Genomic DNA, 21,498 nt, shown 5'->3' on the forward strand with positions numbered 1-21,498 from the left:
GGCCAGATCTGACCCAATCGCCTTCTAAATCCAGGCCACAGATGGACCGGGAATCAGTGTATTTTTACATGAGTAGAATGTGTCCTTTTATTTAAAATGCATCACTGGGTTATTTGTGGGGCATAGGAATTCGTTCATATTTTTTCCCCAAAAATATAGTCCGGCCCCCCAGAAGGTATGAGGGACAGTGGACCGGCCCCCTGCTGAAAAGTTTGCTGACCCCTGGTATAGACAATACAGTACGCTCCTAAGCGATCTGATGCAGATATGACCAGGAGAGTCGCTATGAAGCACGTGAACGTAAGCAGGTACTCGCTTGGTGTTAAATAAGGATCAGGCAGACTCAGCAATGGAGAATAAGGTGGTGAAGTTTATTGCCAGGCAATAAGGACCCAGTTTGGAATCTCTTCCAAAAGAACTGGGACCCCGATTGACAGAAATCCAGAGGTCTTTATACCTGAGCAGATCACAGCAAATCATAGATCATGAGACAACCATGAGGCAGTCACGATATTGTCAGCGAAAATTAGCCAATTAGCAAGCTTCTTGCCATGCTACCAGCTCCTGGTCAAGCACTGGTCAAGCACGGAGTTCTACTTTCCGATGCTTGCAATGACGCTCTGTCTAACCTCTCCCCTAGTTATGACAGGACAGGGAGTTTGGAGATTTTGTGGTTTTGCTCTTCCCGTTCTGTGGATTAATTTAGCCTGTATCTGAGGGGTTTTTGTACCAGAATCTCTGATTCACGCCTTCCCCTTGCCCAGGGTACACGGATGTTTGTTGGGGAAAGGTCAGCTCCTAATTTTGCTGTTTCAAGCAGTATGCAGTTAGCTAAGGCACGGCTTCCCTTTGATTCAAAATGGATTATAAAATACTGTAAGCCCTGATTATGTGTGAGCATATATGAATATATTGATTACTGATAACTGATTATATGGATGCATAGGGGTAGCCCTTCTTCCTTGCCTCATCTACACTTTTGAAGAGCGGAAGTTCTGTGAGATGCGTTAGGAAAGCATATTGGACAAAAAAGGGGGAAGAGGTGCTTCCAGACTTGGCAAGGAAAGAAACGAGGAGCAGAAAGTCCTCTTTCAACAAAGCATAGGTTGCAACCACTGCCTTTAAAACATAACAAAACCCTGCTGTCAAAAACCACTTGTAGCTGTGGGTCTTGTGGCTTTTATTATCACACAGTACTTCTTATTATACACCTGCTACATGTTTATAGAAGTGAGTTGCTACGCAACCAGCTGGAAGTCTCCCTACTCAGAACCCGTTCCCTAGTAATAGAAGGGTGGAAAGTCATACATTAAAACAATATACTTTGCAAATGCATAGGCATAGACATAGCCACTGCCACTCAGTGCAGACAGAGCTGAGCCAGACCAAAGCTCTGATCAACACCAGGCAGCTAATATGCTCCAATGTATTTCACCATTATTGTATATTAATATATTTCAATTATTCCAATTTGTCACAGCATCTGGGTACGTATTTGGGAAACTAGCAGAAAGTTGTGGATTCACAATATGGTAGTTGCTTGTGTTCACGCATGACTACTGCCTGCAAGCCTGCTTCTAATTATTGTTAGAAACTGTGGTTTGACACTAACTACAGTTAGCAAAATCGCCAGCACAAAGATAACACGGACCACAGTTAGCTGCAAAATGGAAAGGGGCAGATGGATGAAAAGGAAGAATCAAGCGAGCAAACGGGGCTAAGAGATCAGACAGTGTTAATCTGCACTAAGCCACTGTGAAATATAGGAAACAGAGAGCACCATGGCTAGAAATATCACTCCAAGGTGAAAAAATTCTAACTTTCAGGAGGCTTTTACTGTTTTGTTTTATTGCTGAGGGTTTTGGTTGCAATTTTGAGATGGCTGATTTTTAGTTGCTTTATACTGGTGTTTGTGCTGTTTCCCTTTCGATAGTGTGTGTTCTTTCTGGGTTTTCTTATGCTGCGAGTGCTCCGCAGGCAGAAAAGGAATGCATAGCTTAGGTCACAAGCACACCCTACATTTAAAGCACTCTTATACCACTTTTAACAGTCATGGAGAATCTTGGGAGCTGTAGCTTTGTTCAGAATGCTGACCTCACAGAGCTACAATTCCCAGCACCCTTAAACTACAGTTCCCAGGATTTCCCATTACTGTTTAAGTGGTCAAAACAAAATAATAATAATTAAAAAATTCCTTCCAGTAACACCTTAGAGGCCAACTAAGTTTGTTATTGGTATGAGCTTTCGTGTGCATGCACACTTCTTCTTTAAGTGGTGTAAGAGAGCTTTACCTGCATGGTGGTGGTTGCGACCTCACTTACAGGAAGCCACGTGGTACCAGGTTAAAGTAGGTCAAGCTTTCATCGCTCTAGGGACCCTCCTGATGTTTTGAACTCGCAACCCCCATCATCCCCAGCCAGCACAGCCAACGGCAACATTTCGAGGGCCACAGGTAAGCCACACTCTTATTACAGGAGGCTGCAACTGCCGCTAGGAAAATCAGAGCAAATTATATAGCCAAGATAGCCACAAACTGTAAAGGAGATGAATTTATTTGACCCTATCTACATCAAGCTATATTCTATCTTTATCACCAAACTCTGAATATAATTGCACATTGTATTAATTAACATTATTTTTTAATATATTAGTGGCCATGTGATGATTTTAGCCTATAAATTTTATTGTTTAATGTCCTAACCTGTATAGGTAAAGGGACCCCTGACCATTAGGTCCAGTCGTGGCCGACTCTGGGGTTGCGGTGCTCATCTCGCTTTATTGGCTGAGGGAGCCAGCGTACAGCTTCCGGGTCATGTGGCCAGCATGACTAAGCAGCTTCTGGCGAACTAGAGCAGCGCACGGAAATGCCATTTACCTTCCCGCCAGAGCGGTACCTATTTATCTACTTGCACTTGTCATGCTTTTGAACCGCTAGGTTGGCAGGAGCAGGGACCAAGCAACGGGAGCTCACCCTGTCGCGGGGATTCAAACCGCTGACCTTCTGATTGGCAAGTCCTAGGCTCTGTGGTTTAAACCATAGCGCCACCCGCATCCCAACCTGTATATTAAGGTACATTTATAGTTCTGTTTAGAGTAGGTAATGTCTTGATAATATAAATGTTTTAAGTTTTTTGTATTAATTCAGCATATTTTCTTTTAATTGTTGAATGATTCTATGTACATTGCGGCAGCCTTCGGCTATGTGCAATAAAACTGACTGACTGACTACCGGGAGTCCAACACTCTAAACACTAGATCAAGGAGGCTAAACTACCCACTTTCTGATGTGCTTGAACTACAACTCCCATCAAACCCAGCCACCATAACCAACAGTCAGGGATGGTGGCAGTCATAGCTCAACAACCAATCAACATCATCTGGAGGGCACCAGGTTGGAGAACGCTGGAGTTATTGATGATTGGACCACAACTTGAGCCCACTGCAGGTGACCACATAAGTGCCGAATTACTATGTGGAACCTACTTTGCTTCAGTTTCCTTTTAGGACATTTATTTTGCAAACCATGTGTTAAGCGAGGAATTCCTACACCGACTTCAGAAGACACCCTCTTTACTTAAAAGGTGAGCCAGTGTTTATCTTTGATGTTTAATGTCTCCTGCTCTATAGGTACCCTGGGTTGACCTTTGATGTTTAAGGGTTTAAATCAACTTCCAGGATAGCTGAAAATGAGGTTAAATATCACCCACGAAAGCAGAGAAAAATTATCCCATATAATGTTTTTGCTAAATTGGCCAAGAGTTAGAAGCAGCAAGTGAGTGCAGGAGCAATTGCTCCCCCTACCGGTGACCAATATTTTAGCACCCTGCACAAGGAAGATTCAAACAATTTTTTAATACTCATCGGAAGAAATGTTTTACTGCCAATCTATGGAAATCTATCAGCTGCCAATCGGTTTTATTTTTAAAAACTGTTTTGACAAAACAAGCGATGCATTCCAGATATTAAACCTCCCTGCCACGTTGCACAAACAAATTCAGCACCTAAAAAATAATGGTAGATGCAGATTTGGATAAATCATATATAAATTCCCAGCCTGTTCTGAATGTTTATGGCAGGTTAAATTTTAGGCGCACTTTCTAGATTTCAGCTCCAAGTGCATTATGAAACAGACAAAATACTGAATGAACATCTCAAAAGCCTTTGCTGTTCACGTATAATATGGATTTATTTTCCATATTTGCTGAATTTTTTTTACTGTTTTTGATAAGTCTTTTGAATAGTTATATTTATTGTTGTTTGGTTGAGAGGCTGAGAGGATTAGGGTGCAATTTTGTGGGAAACTGGCATGCAAATAAACAGATGATGCTGATGGTAATAATTTTAGCCTAGGCCCAGACACTAAAAACTATAGCAAAGTGATGCTTTTGGAAGATGCTCAATGGAACACAGAAGTCACCAAAATAATCATTCAGTGCTTGGACACTACAGACAAGACAGGACTCCCAAGGTTATCTTTGAGACTGTGATGGATATACAAGATGTCACAGCATATTGGCCTCAACCCAATAATGGCTTTGATATACACAGCCATGACTAACCTGGGTTGAAAGAATGGTGGTTAGCTGCAGTCCTTCCACAACAGACAACCCACTAGCAACTAGACAGTCTCATCCTTTTTATATCCAACCAATCACTGCTCTGTAGAAGAGGCTATAATGCAGAGACCATCTTATCAGGCGTCTGTTCTGCACAAGGTCAGAACCAGCCTATGGTAACTCCTCCAGTTGTGTATCAGACAGGTTCCTTCTCTGTTATCTTTGGGGCACCTGTCAAAGACTTTCCTCCCTTCCATACAGGGAATTTTTTAAAATTCCAGTCAATATCTGAACACATTTCAATTTGTTTTTATATGCGTGACTGTTTTTAATGTACAGTGGTACCTTGGGATGCGAACGGGATCCGTTCCAGATCCCGTTCGCATCCTGAACAGAACGTAAGATGCGATAGCACGTCTTTGCGTGCACGGGTTGCATTTTGCCGCTTCCGCACATGCGCGTGATGTCATTTCGACCGTCTGCGCATGCGCGAGCAGCGAAACCCGGAGGTAACGCGCTCCATTACTTCCGGGTCGCCGCAGAGCGCACCCCAAAGCACTCAACCTGAAGTGTATATATCCCGAGGTATGACTGTATTGTGAAATTGCTTTTGAGATTCTTCCTACTAAGAGATTGTTATTTGTTGGCATCCATCAGTCTCGGAAGACAACGGAGGAGTTCGCCTTTGGATGGGAAGTCAAATTCATTTCATTTATGAAGATTCCATAAACGCAGAAACTAATAACAGAATTAACAACAGGCCGCTTTGGAGTAAAGCAGAGCTTTCCCCACCTCCTTCCCTGCTGATTGCACGTAATTATACCTTGGGGGTCACAATAAGGGGGAGAAGATGCCGTAAGCTTCCAAGGCACATCTAGCCAACTGTTATTAGAAACATAGTGAAAGATTAACTGAGCCTTTCGTCTGGTCCTGCAATGCTCTTCTTATGGAGGTTTTGCTTCCGAATTTTTGGGTTTTATATTCCCAATATTGTGTTTCACTGCCTACTGGGCTACCGATTTATAGCCCCAAAATTGAATTAGCCCAGCCTACCCTAATCTGATGCCCTCCAGATGCTGTCAGGGTACAGCTCCAACCATCTCTATCCACTGGCCCTGCTGGCTGGGGCTGACAAGGGTTGCAGTTGAAAACATTGGGAGGCCACTCCGCAGGGAGACGGCTGAATCAGTTCTATGAAACTGATAGGAACTCTTGCCAATGCTGGCCAGTGAACTGGAACTTATCCTGACAAAGCATTTGCTTGGATGGAATGGAAAGACAACAACAACAGGCTTCTGAATCCGGCTCAGCAGAGACTTACCAACAGTCATCGGTTCTGGCACGGTGGCCGAGGGCAGCAGATCATGCAGAGATTTCTCTTTGACAGGGGGGCTCACTTCTTCCCTGATTTTAAAAAGAAAAAAAAAAGGTAAACCTGAAAAAGAGCCTATGGAAGACATGTTAACTACAAGAACAAGACTGGGCACAATCCATTTCAATGCTCAACTCTCATTCATTTTGATTGCACCATAATGTTATCCATTACATGCCACCACATTATCCAAATCCCCAGAAAATTGAGTTCCCTTGACTTTACTCCTGACAGAGTCCCAGGCTCATGCACTAGCTCCCCTCTCAAGTTTCCTTCGTGATCTGTTTGTTACTGCAAGGCATAGTTTCCATGCACACCTCATTTTGAAACACATTTCTCTGAGGGTTTGCAGGCATAAATGATGGTTTGTGCTAATCAGTTTTTCCTCAGCTCAGATGCAACAGCAAACTATGGCTTGCATAAACCAAGTAAGTAAAGAAAGAGGAAGCACGCAAGCTTGAACCTCGAGCATAAACTGCCAAACCATGGTTTGCCATTACACATATACCAAGCTTTAGACAGGAAGAAAACAGGAAGTTGTATGGGCTTGTTTGAAAAGTAGAAAACTTAATCTGCCTTATACCTGTAATGTGAGTTGGCATTTTCCCGAGCCAATTCTACTGAAAAATCAGCTGTTTCGTGCTCATCACCATTCTCCAGGTTACCTAAAAGAGCACATGGATAACACTGTTAGAAGAAAGATGACATAGGTCCTAGTTCAATGTTACTTTCTTCTAGGCACTGGTCCACTTTCGAACGCAGCCTTGTTAATTTTCACTCTCAGAATTCAGCTTTGTGAGAAATCCACTCGGGGACAATTTCATAGAGTGCAATGATACACTGAATTAAATATTGTAATCAAGGGAATCAGCCAGTATGGAGGCTGAAATCCGCCAATTACTGGACATCTTTATTTAAGACTGACAGCCCGCTTGCCAAGAATCCGATCCCTAAAAACCACACGCTAAACTGTGCAATGCTAGACTTAACTACTAAGCAGTTATAATTCACATAACTCAGTTCAATGGGACCTAAGAGTAACTTTATGAATTGGTAAAAGAAAAAAAAAATATTTGTTAAACATTTCTGCATTCTGCAATCTTTAAGTACAAGAATTCAGGAACAGATTACAGAAATTAGGTACAGCACTACCTGTAATAAAATAGAGGTGTTATACGTTTCCGAGCACAATTCAAAGTGTTGGTGTTGACCTTTAAAGCCCTAAATGGCCTCTGCCCAGTATACCTGTAGGAGCGTCTCCACCCCCATTGTTCTGCCCAGACGCTGAGGTCCAGCGCCGAGGGCCTTCTGGCGGTTCCCTCACTGCGAGAAGCAAAGCTACAGGGAACCAGGCAGAGGGCCTTCTTGGTAGTGGCACCTGCCCTGTGGAACACCCTCCCATCAGATGTCAAAGAGATAAACAACTACCTGACATTTAGAAGACATCTGAAGGCAGCCCTGTTCAGGGAAGTTTTTAATGTGTGACATTTTAATGTATTTTTAATCTTCGTTGGAAGCCGCCCAGAGTGGCTGGGGAAACCCAGCCAGATGAGCGGGGTACAAATAATAAATTATCATCATCATCATCATTATTATACAGTCACTTTGCAAAGCCCAAACACTAGTTGGTCCTCACATTGAATGAGATGTGCGTCGCGGTCACTACCAATTTACAGAAAAGTAACAGCGGGGTGAACAACCCACCCCACCCATCAGTGACAAGGTCAAGGATAACTCCCCTGCCCCAACCTTAGAGGTGGAAAGGTGAGAGGGGTTTGCTGGTTTGCTCACTACGTGGACCAAGGCCCTCTGGGAACTTCCACCCGCAGCAGCCAACCACTTCTGCCCCCAGCCTGACTCCCAACCTTAGAACCATGTTACTGGCAGGGCAGTCTGTGACAACTCTGCAGCTCATGAAGACTTTCCAAAGCCACCATGGAGAGGAAAAACTGGCTCAAGCCACTCCCTACTAAACCAGGTCTCTTGCTTGTCCATTGAAGGAGAGAATTATTTTAGAACAATGGAGGAAAATCTGCATTCACTGTCCAGTCTTCAGGCTGGATATTGGTTTTGCCCTGGATGTTTAGATTCGGGAAAGGGAGACCACATCTGTCATTGTCAAGGGACTAGGGTTGGAACCCATTTAGAAGGAAAAAGACTCACACCCAGGTTACTAGAAGATATGCATCAATAGAAAGTAGTCTACAGTATGCAAGTAAAATTCAATTTATTGCTCTGCTCACTATTGCCTCTGGCTCAGGCCCTGGCTGCCAGCTGGTGCTGGAAATTTGCCCAGCAAGAAATGTGGACCTTGGGCTGGAAAAAAAAGTTCTGAATGGTGGTATTTAAGAACTAAGGTACAGCTACAGATAATGAATTGTATCTACACTTTGTGCACACCTGTTGAAGTTATCGGGCATGACTAACTTAGGTTCATTAAGTTCAGAGGGTTTGCTTAGTTGGGTATGACCCCCACTTTTGCATTCAATGGGACAAGATCGCTTAGCCGGGCATTTCCAGAGACCACTTCAGGCTGTGTGTCACTCTTCTTTCGATCTCTAAAGGAATTCTTGCCATTTGTCATTGTCTCGCTGGCTTCTCAGTGTTGATGTGAGTTGAAAAAAGGATGCCGAAACAACAAATGCAAAGGACATGTCCTTGCGCTGTGTCCCATCTGCACTCAGAGAGAGAGAAGCTGAATAGCTGTAGCTTGCCTTGCTAGCCCCAGAGAGCTGCTTCTTGCTAGGGTTTTCCTCCCCTCCAAAATAAAGCCTTTTATAACAAAATTCCAGTGCTCTACCATAAGGGTTTATCTGTATTGGGGAGGTTTGGGGGGGGCGGGCAGAATTGCAGGGCATCTGAACCCTTTTCACTCTTTAATGGAAAGGTATGCATTCCATTTGGAACCTGACAATGACTTTTTAAAAGAGAGGCTTTGATCAATTGTATGCAAGCCTTTCAACTATTTATACCATGCTGCAGAGTTAAATCCACAGGAGGGCACTGGATGCAGCGGTTAACCCTTTCAGGTCTTTTTTACTCATAGCTGCCAAAGAGAAAAATACAAAAGGGCACCATCTACCCAAAGAGACCCAGCGAGATGAATGCAAGTTGCACAAAAGCTCAAATTTTCATTCTATGTGATGATTTACAAGTGACTGTCAATCTTCAGGCTTGGCACCTCTCTTTCTGTTCAGCGATGAACTATATTTTCCTTGTCAGCCATATTTTTCATGTTAGCTATTTGCACGGGCCACACTTACTTGTATTTCGTCTTCTCTCCTCCTCCTATTAATAAATTACTCCGAGGTCTAGTGGAATGTCAGTAGCCTTTGACTTCTTATTGTACAGGCTGTTTCAGTTGCTCACTTAGATGAACAGACAAGCTATTGAAAGAAACCAACTTCCCCACACTACCTTTGAGCGGATTAAAAATGTTTGAACTATAGTGAAAAGGACCAAGACAACCTATTATTGGAGAATACGAGCAAGTGAGCCAAATAAATTGATGGAAAAATAGGCATATTTTCCCCCCTGACATACTGGAATAGCGAGTACAATGATAATGTATAGCCATATGTTTTCAGTTTATTGTGATGTGTATTTTTTAAGTAGGAGTTTTATTTACTGTGTTGCAAGTAAACTTCTTGATGCAGATTTGTTATAAACAACAATAATAGCAATCACAATACTACATTTACCTCTCCACTACAAACATACAGAAGGCTCACTAGGCAAGGGGAGAGAAAAGCGTCAAAGAAAAAATTACTTCCTTCATGCCTCCTTTAAAATAGCCCAACATTTTGTGTTATGTCACTCACCCTCCATGCATTTCAGTTACAGTATTTTTCGCTACATAAGACACACTTTTTTCATCCTAAAAAGTAAGAGGAAATGCCTGTGCATCTTATGGAGAGAATGTATGGTCGATCGCTGGCTCCCTTTCTGGCCCGGCCCCTTGCCCAGGCCTCCATTGTTGAATGTTCTGCAGACGGAGGCTGTTTGTTTCCCCAACGACATGTGACTGGCTGATTAGATTATCAGTCTGGAAACTGTAGAAACGGCTCCCTTTCCTTTCCTAAAGAAGCTGCAAAACTGTGAGTTGAACCCCATAAAAACAGGATTTTTCCCTCTGCAAAGTAAGCTCAACAACTTTGAGCTGATCCTCAAAAAAAATGGGCTTTTCCCCTTTGCAGAAGAAGCTGCACAACTGTGAGCTGATTCTCAAAAAAGTGGGGCTTTTCCCATTTGCAAAAGATGCTACACAACTGTGAGCTGATCCCCCCAAAAACTGGGCTTTCCCCCTTTCCACCTCTAAAAACTAGGTGCCTCTTATGGTCAGGTGCGTCTTATGGAGCGAAAAATACAGCACTTGTTTCAGGCAGTCTTTGAACTTGGCTGCAAAGATATCAACTATTAACAATAGATACTCACCAGTCTGGGTGAAAGAGCCTACAGCACTGACAGGGAACAACTCATCAGAATCATCATTCAGGACTTGCAGAGGAGACCAGGCGCAAACCAGCGAGTTGCTCGTGACACCCTCGGACAGTCTAAATAACGACCACATTTTTCAAAAAACAAAAATTGTGTATAATATCAGGCTTTAACTGGAACACAGCCTTTCCACGAAAACAAAAAGTGTGTTCAAACTGCAAACTATGTCTCTCATGAATTTCTGATGGGTCGACTACAGGGCTGGAAGGAGTTCTCAGGTTGTACAAATATTTGGTTGCATAAAGTAATGTTTATTCTCATTTCTGAGAAACTGACTTATAAATTAAGAGTGCCTCGGGGTGCAGCTAAACCTATGTAATCCTCCCCAAAAAATTTGGCAGCCATTTTTTACTTATATGACAAGCCGATCCTGGGGATGGCAAGTCCCAATGAAATGTGGCTTTATTTGATTTCATAATGTTTGTTTTGCATTCTCTCTGTATTAGGTTGGGTTTTGTTGTAACATCTAACGCATTGTGCAGTCTCTTGAAAATGTACTTTAGTTTTATTAGGCAATGGCTGTGAACTCGGTTGTCGTTGTTTTGTACTCCCCCCACCCCCTGACACACTTATGTTTTTAGTTATTTCTTACTAGGTTGTTGCTTTAACTTCATAATTTTGTCTTGAAAATAAAAAAAGTAAGTGTGTTCAAAGCAGCTCACAAGATACTAAAATATGTATCAACATCCAATAACATTTTGGTAAATTTGTCTGGTCAGCTATCCCAACTTTTGCTATTTTTATTTATTTACTGTTCCCTTATTGCTGCTACATTCATATCCATATGGTTCTCTTCTCCTCATTTTACCCTGAAAACAACCCTGTGAGGTAGATTAGGCGAGGGACTGTGACTGGCCAAAGGTCACCCAGCGAGCTTCACGGCTACGCAGGGATTTGAATCCTGGTTTCCCAGGTCCTAGGCCAACGCTCTGACCACTACACCACACTGCTTGCCCAAAGCAAGAAGCAGCAGACTCTGCACAAACACCCAGCACAAGGCAAACACTCTGTATGGCTGTTGTGACATGAGCAGTGGTTTGAATACAGACACAGAGGGCATGGGTTCAGCTCCATCATTAGCATTACCTACAGAAGCACCAGATCTGGGCCTTGACACTAAGCCTGAATCCAGAAGCTTCATCTATCAATCACTTTACATCCAAAAATTTCAAGTCAAGGCAAAAATAAAAAATAAAAATCTGCAAAACAGCATCATGTTGTGAACACAGCACAGTGGTACCTCGCAAGACGAAATTAATTCGTTGTGCGAGTTTTTTCGCTGTGCGAGTTTTTTCGTCTTGCGAAGCACGGATTCCCTGGGTATTAACGGTTTTAAGAAAAAGGAAACAAACTCGCAAGACGTTTTCGTCTTGCGAAGCAAGCCCATAGGGAAATTCGTCTTGCGAAGCAACTCAAAAACGGAAAACTCTTTCGTCTTGCGGGTTTTTCGTCTTACGAGGCATTCGTCTTGCGAGGTACCACTGTACAGGGTAGAAGCCCAGAAGTTGATAGGGCACACGGGGTGAGATCATCCTTCCAAGAAGACTTCCCAAAATAAGAAAGCCTTCAACACGAGGGCAAAATAAAAAACGGTCAGCCCCTGTCTAATCTGGATAGGGAATGACTCCAATGGGGTATCATTTACCACAGTGTAATCATGTACCGCCTTCTCAGATGAAGATAATATATTCAATTTTAATGAATTGTTTTCTGCAGCTTTAAAAAAACAAACTACAATAAAGCACAATTTTAAAAATCTGCTATGTACCATTTGAACCCTTTCGTGTGCTACTGGGGGTACGCATTCCGCACTTTGGGAAACACTGATCTAGGGTGATTGTAAAGTGTCTTGAGTTTCCACTAACAAGAAGGGATTTTGTTGCAGGAAACGTCTAACCCAAATCCAAAGGCAGCTCTGCAAGCTCTTCAGGTAAATGTACCAAGTGATTTATTCCGAGATCAGGTCTCGCTGAGGATCCAAACTGCCCCCCTGTGGCAGAACTGCCTGTATTTCAATACAGTTTGCATCAAACTCCAATCTGGTATCTGAGCTGGCCAATTTCTTCAGTGGATATACATGGGTCCTTGCCCGTCATTCCCCTGCTCTGGCTATCTGCTCCCAGCCACTGTCTAAGCCAGGGGTCTGCAACCCGCGGCTCCGGAGCCGCATGTGGCTCTTTTACACCTTTGCCGCGGCTCTGGGGTGGATACTAGCGAGGGGAGGAGGCGCATTGTGCGCCCCGACACTCCCCACTGTGGCGGGTGCTGTACTGGCTGTGACGTCGCATGGGGGCGGTGCGTGCATTAGTCACGCACCGTCCCAAAGTCACCTTCCCGCCCGCCCGCCCGCTACATTGTAAGGGGCATGTACACTGGTCACTGCATTGAAAGGGGGCATGTACGCTGGTCACTGTTTTGAAGGGGAGTGAAGAACACACACACAAAAAAAAGGTAACTTGTTAATTTAACGTTTATTTCTATGAGGAGGAGTAATTCTGAGGGGTCAAACAAAGAAATAATAAAAAAGTGACAAAAAAGTTATATTTATAATGACGAGTTTTGCGGCTCCCAGTTTTTCCCCCCTTTGGAAACGGGTCCAAGTGGCTCTTTTTGTCTTAAAGGTTGCAGACCCCTGGTCTAAGCTGCTTCTTCTAAACTTGACCATGGAGCTTCTCTTCACCAGGACTGGACACGGGCTAGCACTGCACTGGGTTAACGCAATGCTGTGACAGCTGAATGTATACTATACAGTCCTTGGCTCACATGCTTCCTTTGTGGCTCAGTCGTTGGGCACTTGCTTTGGTTGCAAAAGGACCTAGGAACAATCGCCGGGGGAGCTAGGAGCTGACTGAAACCCAGGAGATCCAGTACCAGTCATTCTGTCTGTAGACCTGGGTCTCCAGCTGCTTTGGGGCTACAATTCCTATCATCACGGACCATGGGTCCTGCTAGCTAGGGATGATGAGAGTTGTACAAAGCTGGAGACCCAAGTTTGGGAACCAGTGGGATAGGCAATACTGACCTGGATGGACCAATAGCCTGACTCTGTAGCAGGCAGCTTCCTAGATCTTTAAAAGGGATGATTGCCCTCTAGATAAATATGTTCTGATGCATGCACAAACACACACACACACACACACAGAGAGAGAGAGAGAGGGGGGGGGGAGTTGCTGTTTTTCAAAGTCCAAGAAGATTCACGACAAATTTGGCCAAGGCAGGACAGGTAGCAAGAAGGACTCTGCCACCCGGTTCAGAAAGAAGTGAAAATAAAATCCCCCAAAGATCAAGGGGTGGGGAAGCTTTTTCAGCCCAAGGGCTGTATTCCCTTTTGGGCAGCCTTCTAGTTGTGGGGCAGAGCGAGAGGCAAAAGCAGATGGAGCCACAAATGTCATTTTTTCCTTTGTACGGTAATTTCTGCACACACTTGCACGCCCATCTCTAGCCTCCATTCAGGCAAATTAGGGAGAGTATCGAAGTTCAAGGACACCTTCAAACCAGGCAAAAACACTTGGGGGTTCAAAGCAGGCTAGGGTGGGGAGTAGTCTAAGGAAAGGAGTATGAGGGCCATAGAGAGAGACTTGTGAGTGTGGAATTTGGCCCCCAAACTTGCTGAAGAGAAAAGCCATGCGAGACAAAACAACCCTTAAATCTCTCGAGTTTGCCTCTTAATTAACATAGGGAAACTGCAGAATACTCACTTTCCACAAGACTCTGTGTCTTCTGCCATGCAGCGGTTTCCTAAAATTTTGCCGTACGTTTCGTCATTTTCATCCACATCTTCATCGTCTATACTTTTCACATCCAACTTTTGGAAGCCACAGTCCCCATTGAGATATACAGAATCATTTTTCAACAAAGGCACACTTTGGTCCCCGCTCAGTTTAGCTAGCGTCTCTCCGGGGCCAGGGGGAGAAGCTACGTAGGGGGAAAACCTGTCCAAGTTATCTTCGGAGCTTTCCCCTGCAACAATTCCCCTTAAGGCATCCCCCGGGTTTTGCTCATCTTCCTCATCATCAAACGAAATGATATTTGTGACTTTCTTCTTTTTCTTCATCCGATCTTTTCTGCATTTTAAATCTGCAGAGATGAACACAAAAGATTTCAAAACACACAGCCTATAAGAAAAGTAGTTTTGTTATTTTAGAAAGCTTATTCTAATTTTACAGGGTAGCATATATGCAACTGGGGGGGGGGGGAGAGTGTGAACTAATAGTTTTTCAGGATTCTGATAATAGAACTGTAGAGCTGAGAGGGACCACGAGGGTCATCTAGTCCAACTCCCTGCAGTGCAGGAATTTTTCACCCCATCTGGGGCTCAAACCCACAGTCCTGAGATTAGGAGTCTCATGCTCTTCCAACTGAGCTACCCCAATCATTATGCCTAAGCCCAGCTTATTTCTAGAATCAAGATTTTACAGCATGTCATTTGAAACCATGGTTTTGTGATAGCCATGGTTTGTGATAGCCATGGTTTTAAAATTCCAAGCTTGGTTTGAATTCGCAAATGTATAGGTGAACTGCAACTTAAGTGCTACTTTTCCATTTTCCAGAGGTGAAGCAAATTGTTGCAATTTTATCAGTTCAGACATCATGCCAAATTATGAGCTTTTAAAAGGTGGCGCTGCACAGCTGTAGAAAGGAAACCAATTTCTTATGAATTTATTCTTCACGTTATTGCTACAGCTCATATGGATTCCGACGGCAAACACAGATATGACCTAGAACAATGTAGTAGCTTGTCATTCTTAACTTTACAGCGAGAACTCTCGACCTAGTTGCCGTCTCTTGCATATCGTTTCCCCTTGATACAGAAAGTCTACAACTTAACTAGCCTATCGTGTGTTTATCTGAATGTGTTAGCTTGCTTGACCACTTATGCATGATGAATCTTTATTTATTGCATTTACACCCCACCTTTCCTCCAAAGACCTCAAGGCAGGGCATGTGGTTCTTCCTCCTCCCCATTACCCCCATAACAACCCTAGAATTAGTGACTGACTCCAGGTCACCCAGTGAGTTTTGTGGCTGAAAGGAGTTTTGAACCCTGGTCTCCTGTGTCCTAGTCCTGCTCTCTAACCATTGCATCATACCATGCAGATGCAAACAACTGGGTACATGGAAGAGGTGCTGCCTAAGAGATAAGGTATGAGTGAAAACCTCCCAATGTTCAAAATCACAGCGACCATCTAAAACAAGTCTCTTTTCTTGCAGGCTACCTCTGTCAATGCAGTCGGCTCAGTAAGACTTACCACCGCTAAGACTCTTCGATAAAACGGGCAAGGGGTCGGCATCTTGATCCGATTTGATTAAGATCGAAACAGGAGAGGATGCTGTGATTTCTCTGAGGAGGCTGCTAACTCCTTGAGTAGATTCCTTCAACAACGAGGTCACATTCTGTGTGGATTCTTTGAGAAGGTCAGAGACTGTGGGAAGGCACTTGCTTTGCCCATTCAAATCCTTGTTATCAATGTTGATTGCAAAAAGAATAGAATGCAGCCCTTTATATAAAAGCAAAAAAAGGAAATGCAATGTAACTCAGGAGACAAATTTCCAAAAAAATATTTATTTCCTAAAATGTATATGCCGCTTGATTGTAAAAGAAACCTCAAAGCGGTTCACAAAAAGAAAAGAAAGAACATTATAAGGCTACTTGATCCTTTTAACTTCCCCTCTGTTGCCCAGCAAGGGCACTACAGTCAGCTAATGGAACCCAGTTAGTTTTACTACAATCTGATGATTATCAGCTTGTGGTAACACGGATGAGGGATTTTTCACTGGTGGCATTAGTCCTGGGCAATGTTCTCCTTGCTAGAATATGGGAGGGTCCCATCAGCATTGGCATTCCACCAGCTCCTGAAGACACAACTGTTTAGGCAAGCGTTACTCTGAAAGGAACTTGTGATTTTACTGTTTAAACCGTGGGGTGGGGTTAAACTGTTTTTAACTGTCATGCTTATTAACTGTTTGTTTTAACTGAGATTGGAACTGTCGTTGGGTATTTCAACTGTGTATTGATTTTATAGATGTAATCTGCTTAGAAGCCATTTTGGCACAGAAGCAGCATATAAATAAATTCATTTCTTCCTATCAGTGCCCTAAATCGTTACCCAGTATTGTGTGTTTAAAACATTTCTAGTCCAGTCTTCACCACAAACTGCCCCACAGATCAGACTGGATGATACATACCAGCCGCCATAGTGGGAATCATACTAGAGCGCTCTTCATCCATCATGAAGGACCAGTCTTCGTAGAAGACACTAGATGTTAAAAAAAGAAGGCAGGACAAAAAGGTAAACAAATCTATACATACGGAAGAGGCTGTGGTTCTTACTAACTCCATTTCAGATGGGGACAGGAGAAGTGCTACACTACTTCTATAAACTGAAAGAGAGCAGAAAAGTGGCAGATGTGTTGCCCATGACGCTTTTATGATCTTTAAAAAAAAGTCAGACTTCTTTACTACTCTCTTCCAACTCTCAAGACACAGATCAGATACCAAGACTGCACTGTGGCAGAGTGAAGCCAGACTCAGTTTAGAGAAGAGGCCATAACTCGGTTATGGACAAAGGACTCCTCGATAGTAATGATCTAAAGTACTTTGTAAGCTGCTGAGGCTTAACAATGCCGAGTGCATTTTTAAAAGCTCAGGGACTGGCTTTCTCCAAATCCCATTAAAACTACTATAAAGATGGTGTATAAAGAACCCGCCAACCTATCCCCACCACCACCCTCTACAATGCTAACAGCCACAGCAATAGCCAAACACCAAACACAATAGGGTGACCAAACCTCATAGCCATCAGTCCCTCAACCCAACCCCATGCATTACTCATCTGATTCCCAACCTTGCGTTATGCCCAGACCAGCCACTCGATACAGGCGTTTCCCAACAGGTGGCTTTCCTGATGTTGTTGGACTACAGTTCCCACCAGTCCCAGCCAGCATGGCCAATGGTGGTGGATGATGGGAGCTGTGGTCTAAAACATCCAGAGGGCACCTAGATGAAGAAGACTGCTGTAGATGAGCGAAGGGAGCGAAGGGTTAAGGCATAGGTAAACTCTGATCTACAGAGACCATAGCTGTGTTATGAGGATTAGAGTCTGCATCCTGAAAAAATAGAGCTAATGCAGGCTTTTCTTTGCACAGTAAACAGAACTCTCTCATGCACACTCTTCCATGGAAGATAAGTGAACTAGAGAGGGCCAGATGCAGCTATCAAGTCTAATAAACCATGGATTATGAGCCCTGAGAGACAGCCTCCATCCCCACACTTGCCTTCAGGGCAGCAGGTGAACAGAATGAAATAGGAAACCATGGTTTAACGAAGCACCAAGTCAGGAGGTCAAGGGGAGGGATGGTGACAGAGCGCATGGGCACAAGGCTAATTCTCCAACTAATAAACCATGATTTATCAGACAATTGCACTTAAACCAAGTCAATATGTATGGGAGCATGTGGAAGATTGAGCAGGAAGTGTGTATGTATGAAATGATATAGGCCAAGTGACTTGCCTAAGGTCAGTATCTGTTTGTGAGTTTTTTCATACAGCCTCTTGGGTACCTTAAAACAAAATTGGAAGACTGAAGACTCATACAAAATTGTTATGTACCTAATGCATTTGGAATCATCCCTATCTATCTATCTATCTATCTATTTATCTATCTATCTATCTATCTTCTGCTGCAGCAGAATTGCCTATAACTGCGAATTACTTAAATTATGACCAAACACTTCGCTGTTTAATATCAAATTATATGTCATCTGTTCATGCCATAAATAGAAATTTTAGCCTGTTGCTGCAGTTTCAGGCGGCTCATCAGGAAGCCTCTGCCAGTAGAAATTTATCTGTCGGGGAAAGGGTCAAAAAAGGGAAGTTACCTCAGCCTGCTTTTATCTGCAAGCAGCATGTGAAAGTATCTTTCTAAGGAATGTTCATTCAGTGCACAGCGTAGCCAAGCCCGACCTCTGCCAACGTCTGTGGTAATATTCCTCAGGGAGTAGAAACGCTGCAGCTCATGTTTATTTAGAACCTCTTTCACATAGTACCAGAACACCGGCTCTGAAAAAGTATGAATTCATAGGCACACATAAGGTGATCTGAAATCTTATCGGCAAAAATCCCAGGAGACAGAAAAGTACTGCCTTCGTCAACTCCACAATTCAGATGGAAGGGGGCCATTTTCCAACAAAGCACGAACAATAACTTAGCTCCAGTTCCCCTTCAGCTCACCCAGAGAAGACATCCTGGTTTCTTCAACCATGCTTTCCCACGACATTCAAACTAGGATCCTGGTTAAAGGGCTCCCTACAAACCAGGGTTGGAAGCCTGGGTCCTGATTTGCAGGAAGTGCTGAAACCACAGGTGCCTGGTTAGAATACCACAGGATGGGAAACAGTGGCTAAGGAACCAGGCAGTCTCCTCTGCAGCTGAGCAATCGAGGAAAATGCAGAAAAATAGAAAAAAAATACATAAACTCATTGCTGATTCACACAAACGATGTTGTTGTTTTCGAGCGGCCTCATTGCATCTGAACTGGGCCTCATAACCCTGGTGACAATTCCCAAATAATCATTATTTCAAGTCACACTTTTTAATCTTCGGCCAATTGCACGCAGGGTAATTAAAGCAACAAGCTACCCATTCTGTTCTTGAAAATGCTAGCTGAATGCTTTGAAAGCAGTTTTCCAGCTGGTTGATAATGTAACCACATACTGTATCTTCTTGAATGGAAATAGCTTTGAAGCGATTCACAAGCTATCCCTACAGAATTGAATTTTTACCGCCAGACCTAATCTCCTGTGTCGAAAGGTCATCATACTCACCGTTTAATTAGCATAGCCTAGCCAAACTTGTAGCACAATCCAATGCAGATCTAAGTCCCACTGTGTTCAAGAGGGTTTCCGCCCAGGCAAGTATGCTTAGGGGAGAACATTTCTGCTCCTGATTTAGGGGAAATTTTAATTAACAGAGACGTTTAAGGATAAGTGCCTGTTCTTTAAGTAGAGTATTAAAAACAGATTCCAAGGAATTGAAAAGCTTGATAATGGGTAAAGAGATTATAAAAGCTTTTGCTTCCCAAGTCATCTATTTAGCAAACCCTCTTCAAACTGTTATGATGAGACCAGCCTGGCCTACCATTTGCCTCAGCGTCACAAGTACATATTAAAAAACTACATTATCCTGCCTCAAACCACTGTTCTACTTTGCTCAGCATTGTCTAAACTGACTGGCAGCCGCTCTCCAGTGTTAACAAATTAAAACAAAACATATTATCCAGAAATATATCATTCTTATTTCCCCCTACTTAACAAAGTAGGGGGAAATAAGAATGATATATTTCTGGATAATATGTTTTGTTTTAATTTTTAATAAAAAAGTTACTAAAAAAATAAAATAAAAGTAGGATATATATGGATCAGCTCAAAATAATGCATGCAGCCCACCACAAAAAATGGTGGCTGTGCACACACCATACATTTAAAGGACCCGCCCTACCCCCGGGAAATAACCCTGGAAACTGTAGTTTGTTAAAGGTCCTAGGAATTGTAGCTCTGGGAGGTGTAAACTACAGTTCCCATGATTCCTTGGGGGAAGTCATGTGCTGTAAATGTATGGTGCGTTTGAAGCAGCAGAGACCCAAACTAATAAGAATAGTCGTTTCTCTTCCATTCCAGCAGCATTACTGAAATCTCATGAGTTGCCAGCTGTTTACATGCAAGACAGACTGTTTAAACTTTTTTTTTAATCAAAAAGAAAAAAGAAAAAGAGCTGAGTGCCTTGGAAGCCCAAATTACCCATTTCAGCTTTACTGGAGAAGCCTGCTGCCTGCTTGATAGCTGCTGCTGTTAAGGCTAATCCCCGGGTCCTCTTCAAGCCATGCTGAAGCACAGATTCGAACTGAGCACAGAGACATGTAACTCTGCAAAACAGACAAAGCTTAATAAGAAGCACCGTAGGAAAGGGAGAAGGGGAGAAACAAGATTTAAAGGCACTCTCCACATCCCAGCTTAAGTCAAGGCAAAACGGTAAGGATACCCCAGTTTAGCACAGAAACCTATTTCACTGATTGCTGCAATCAGGCCTCAAAACCTGCTGGTTCGTGCTACTCATCCGCAAGTCAAGGTCAAAAGAGGCTTCCTATCCACTTTACTCAGCAAAACGGGGAAGGCTGGGAAAGCAGAAGGAATGGGAGCCAAACCCGAGGCAGAGACCCAATCAGAGAAACAGACACACTCAGTTCACAAGTCCTACGGTATGAATTTCGGGGTTGGGTGGAAGAAATGGTAAAGAGGTGCACAGGATTCACGAGCAACGGGTGGATTCCACTGTTAACCCATGGAATTCATTGCCACAAGATGTGGTGACAGTCAACAACTTAGGTGGCTTAGGGTTAGACAAAGTCATGGAGGGTAAGACGTTGGTCTGCTCATCACAATGACTACAGGCTGTCTCCAGAGCCACCATGCCTAAAGATTTGTTCTTGGTTCCAGCTTGTGGTTAGTGAGGAGAGAGCTGAACCACAAGTCCTGGTTCGGAAGACACACTAAGCCACACAGACATAAGTAAATGTAAAGGGACCGCTGACCATTAGGTCCAGTCGTGGCCGACTCTGGGGTTGCGGCGCTCATCTTGCTTTATTGGACAAGGGAGCCGGCGTACGGCTTCCGGGTCATGTGGCCAGCATGACTAAGCCCCTTCTGGCGAACCAGAGCAGCGCACGGAAACGCCGTTTACCTTCCTGCCAGAGCGGTACCTATTTATCTACTTGCACTTTGAAGTGCTTTCGAACTGCTAGGTTGGCAGGAGCAGGGACTGAGCAACAGGAGCTCACCCCGTCATGGGGATTCGAACTGCCGACCTTCTGATCGGCAAGTCCTAGGCTCTGTGGTTTAACCCACAGTGCCACCCGCGTCCCCAAGCCATCTACTTCCCCACAGACTTCCTTGGGGATTAAGATAGGCAGTGGGGGGCTTCTTGGTAGGTCCACCACCCTCAGAGGTTCGGGGTGGAGGTGGCCCAGGATAAGCCATCCTCTGGCACCCCCAAGTTGTGGAACTCCCTCCCCAAAGCCT

The 21,498-nt window shown here is 43.7% G+C and overlaps 1 protein-coding gene across 5 annotated transcripts in view; it reads right to left on the reverse strand.

Moving 5' to 3' along the window:
* Nucleotides 1–21,498, reverse strand: part of SNX29 (sorting nexin 29) — a 229,334-nt gene that overhangs the window by 185,079 nt on the left and 22,757 nt on the right. For 4 of the 5 annotated variants that reach the window (XM_083711484.1, XM_083711486.1, XM_083711487.1 and 1 more), the window contains exons 4-11: nt 20,221–20,345; nt 18,304–18,484; nt 16,612–16,682; nt 15,675–15,923; nt 14,124–14,502; nt 10,363–10,481; nt 6,512–6,593; nt 5,878–5,960 (exon numbers count right to left, since the gene is read on the reverse strand). In XM_083711484.1, the coding sequence (XP_083567610.1) occupies nt 5,878–5,960; nt 6,512–6,593; nt 10,363–10,481; nt 14,124–14,502; nt 15,675–15,923; nt 16,612–16,682; nt 18,304–18,484; nt 20,221–20,345 (1,289 nt within the window). The remainder of the gene's footprint in view (nt 1–5,877; nt 5,961–6,511; nt 6,594–10,362; nt 10,482–14,123; nt 14,503–15,674; nt 15,924–16,611; nt 16,683–18,303; nt 18,485–20,220; nt 20,346–21,498) is intronic. The other variant, XM_083711488.1, reaches the window with a different exon arrangement.

This window comes from Podarcis gaigeae (genome assembly GCF_964106915.1).
Source record: "Podarcis gaigeae genome assembly, chromosome: 14".
Lineage (NCBI taxonomy): Eukaryota > Metazoa > Chordata > Lepidosauria > Squamata > Lacertidae > Podarcis > Podarcis gaigeae.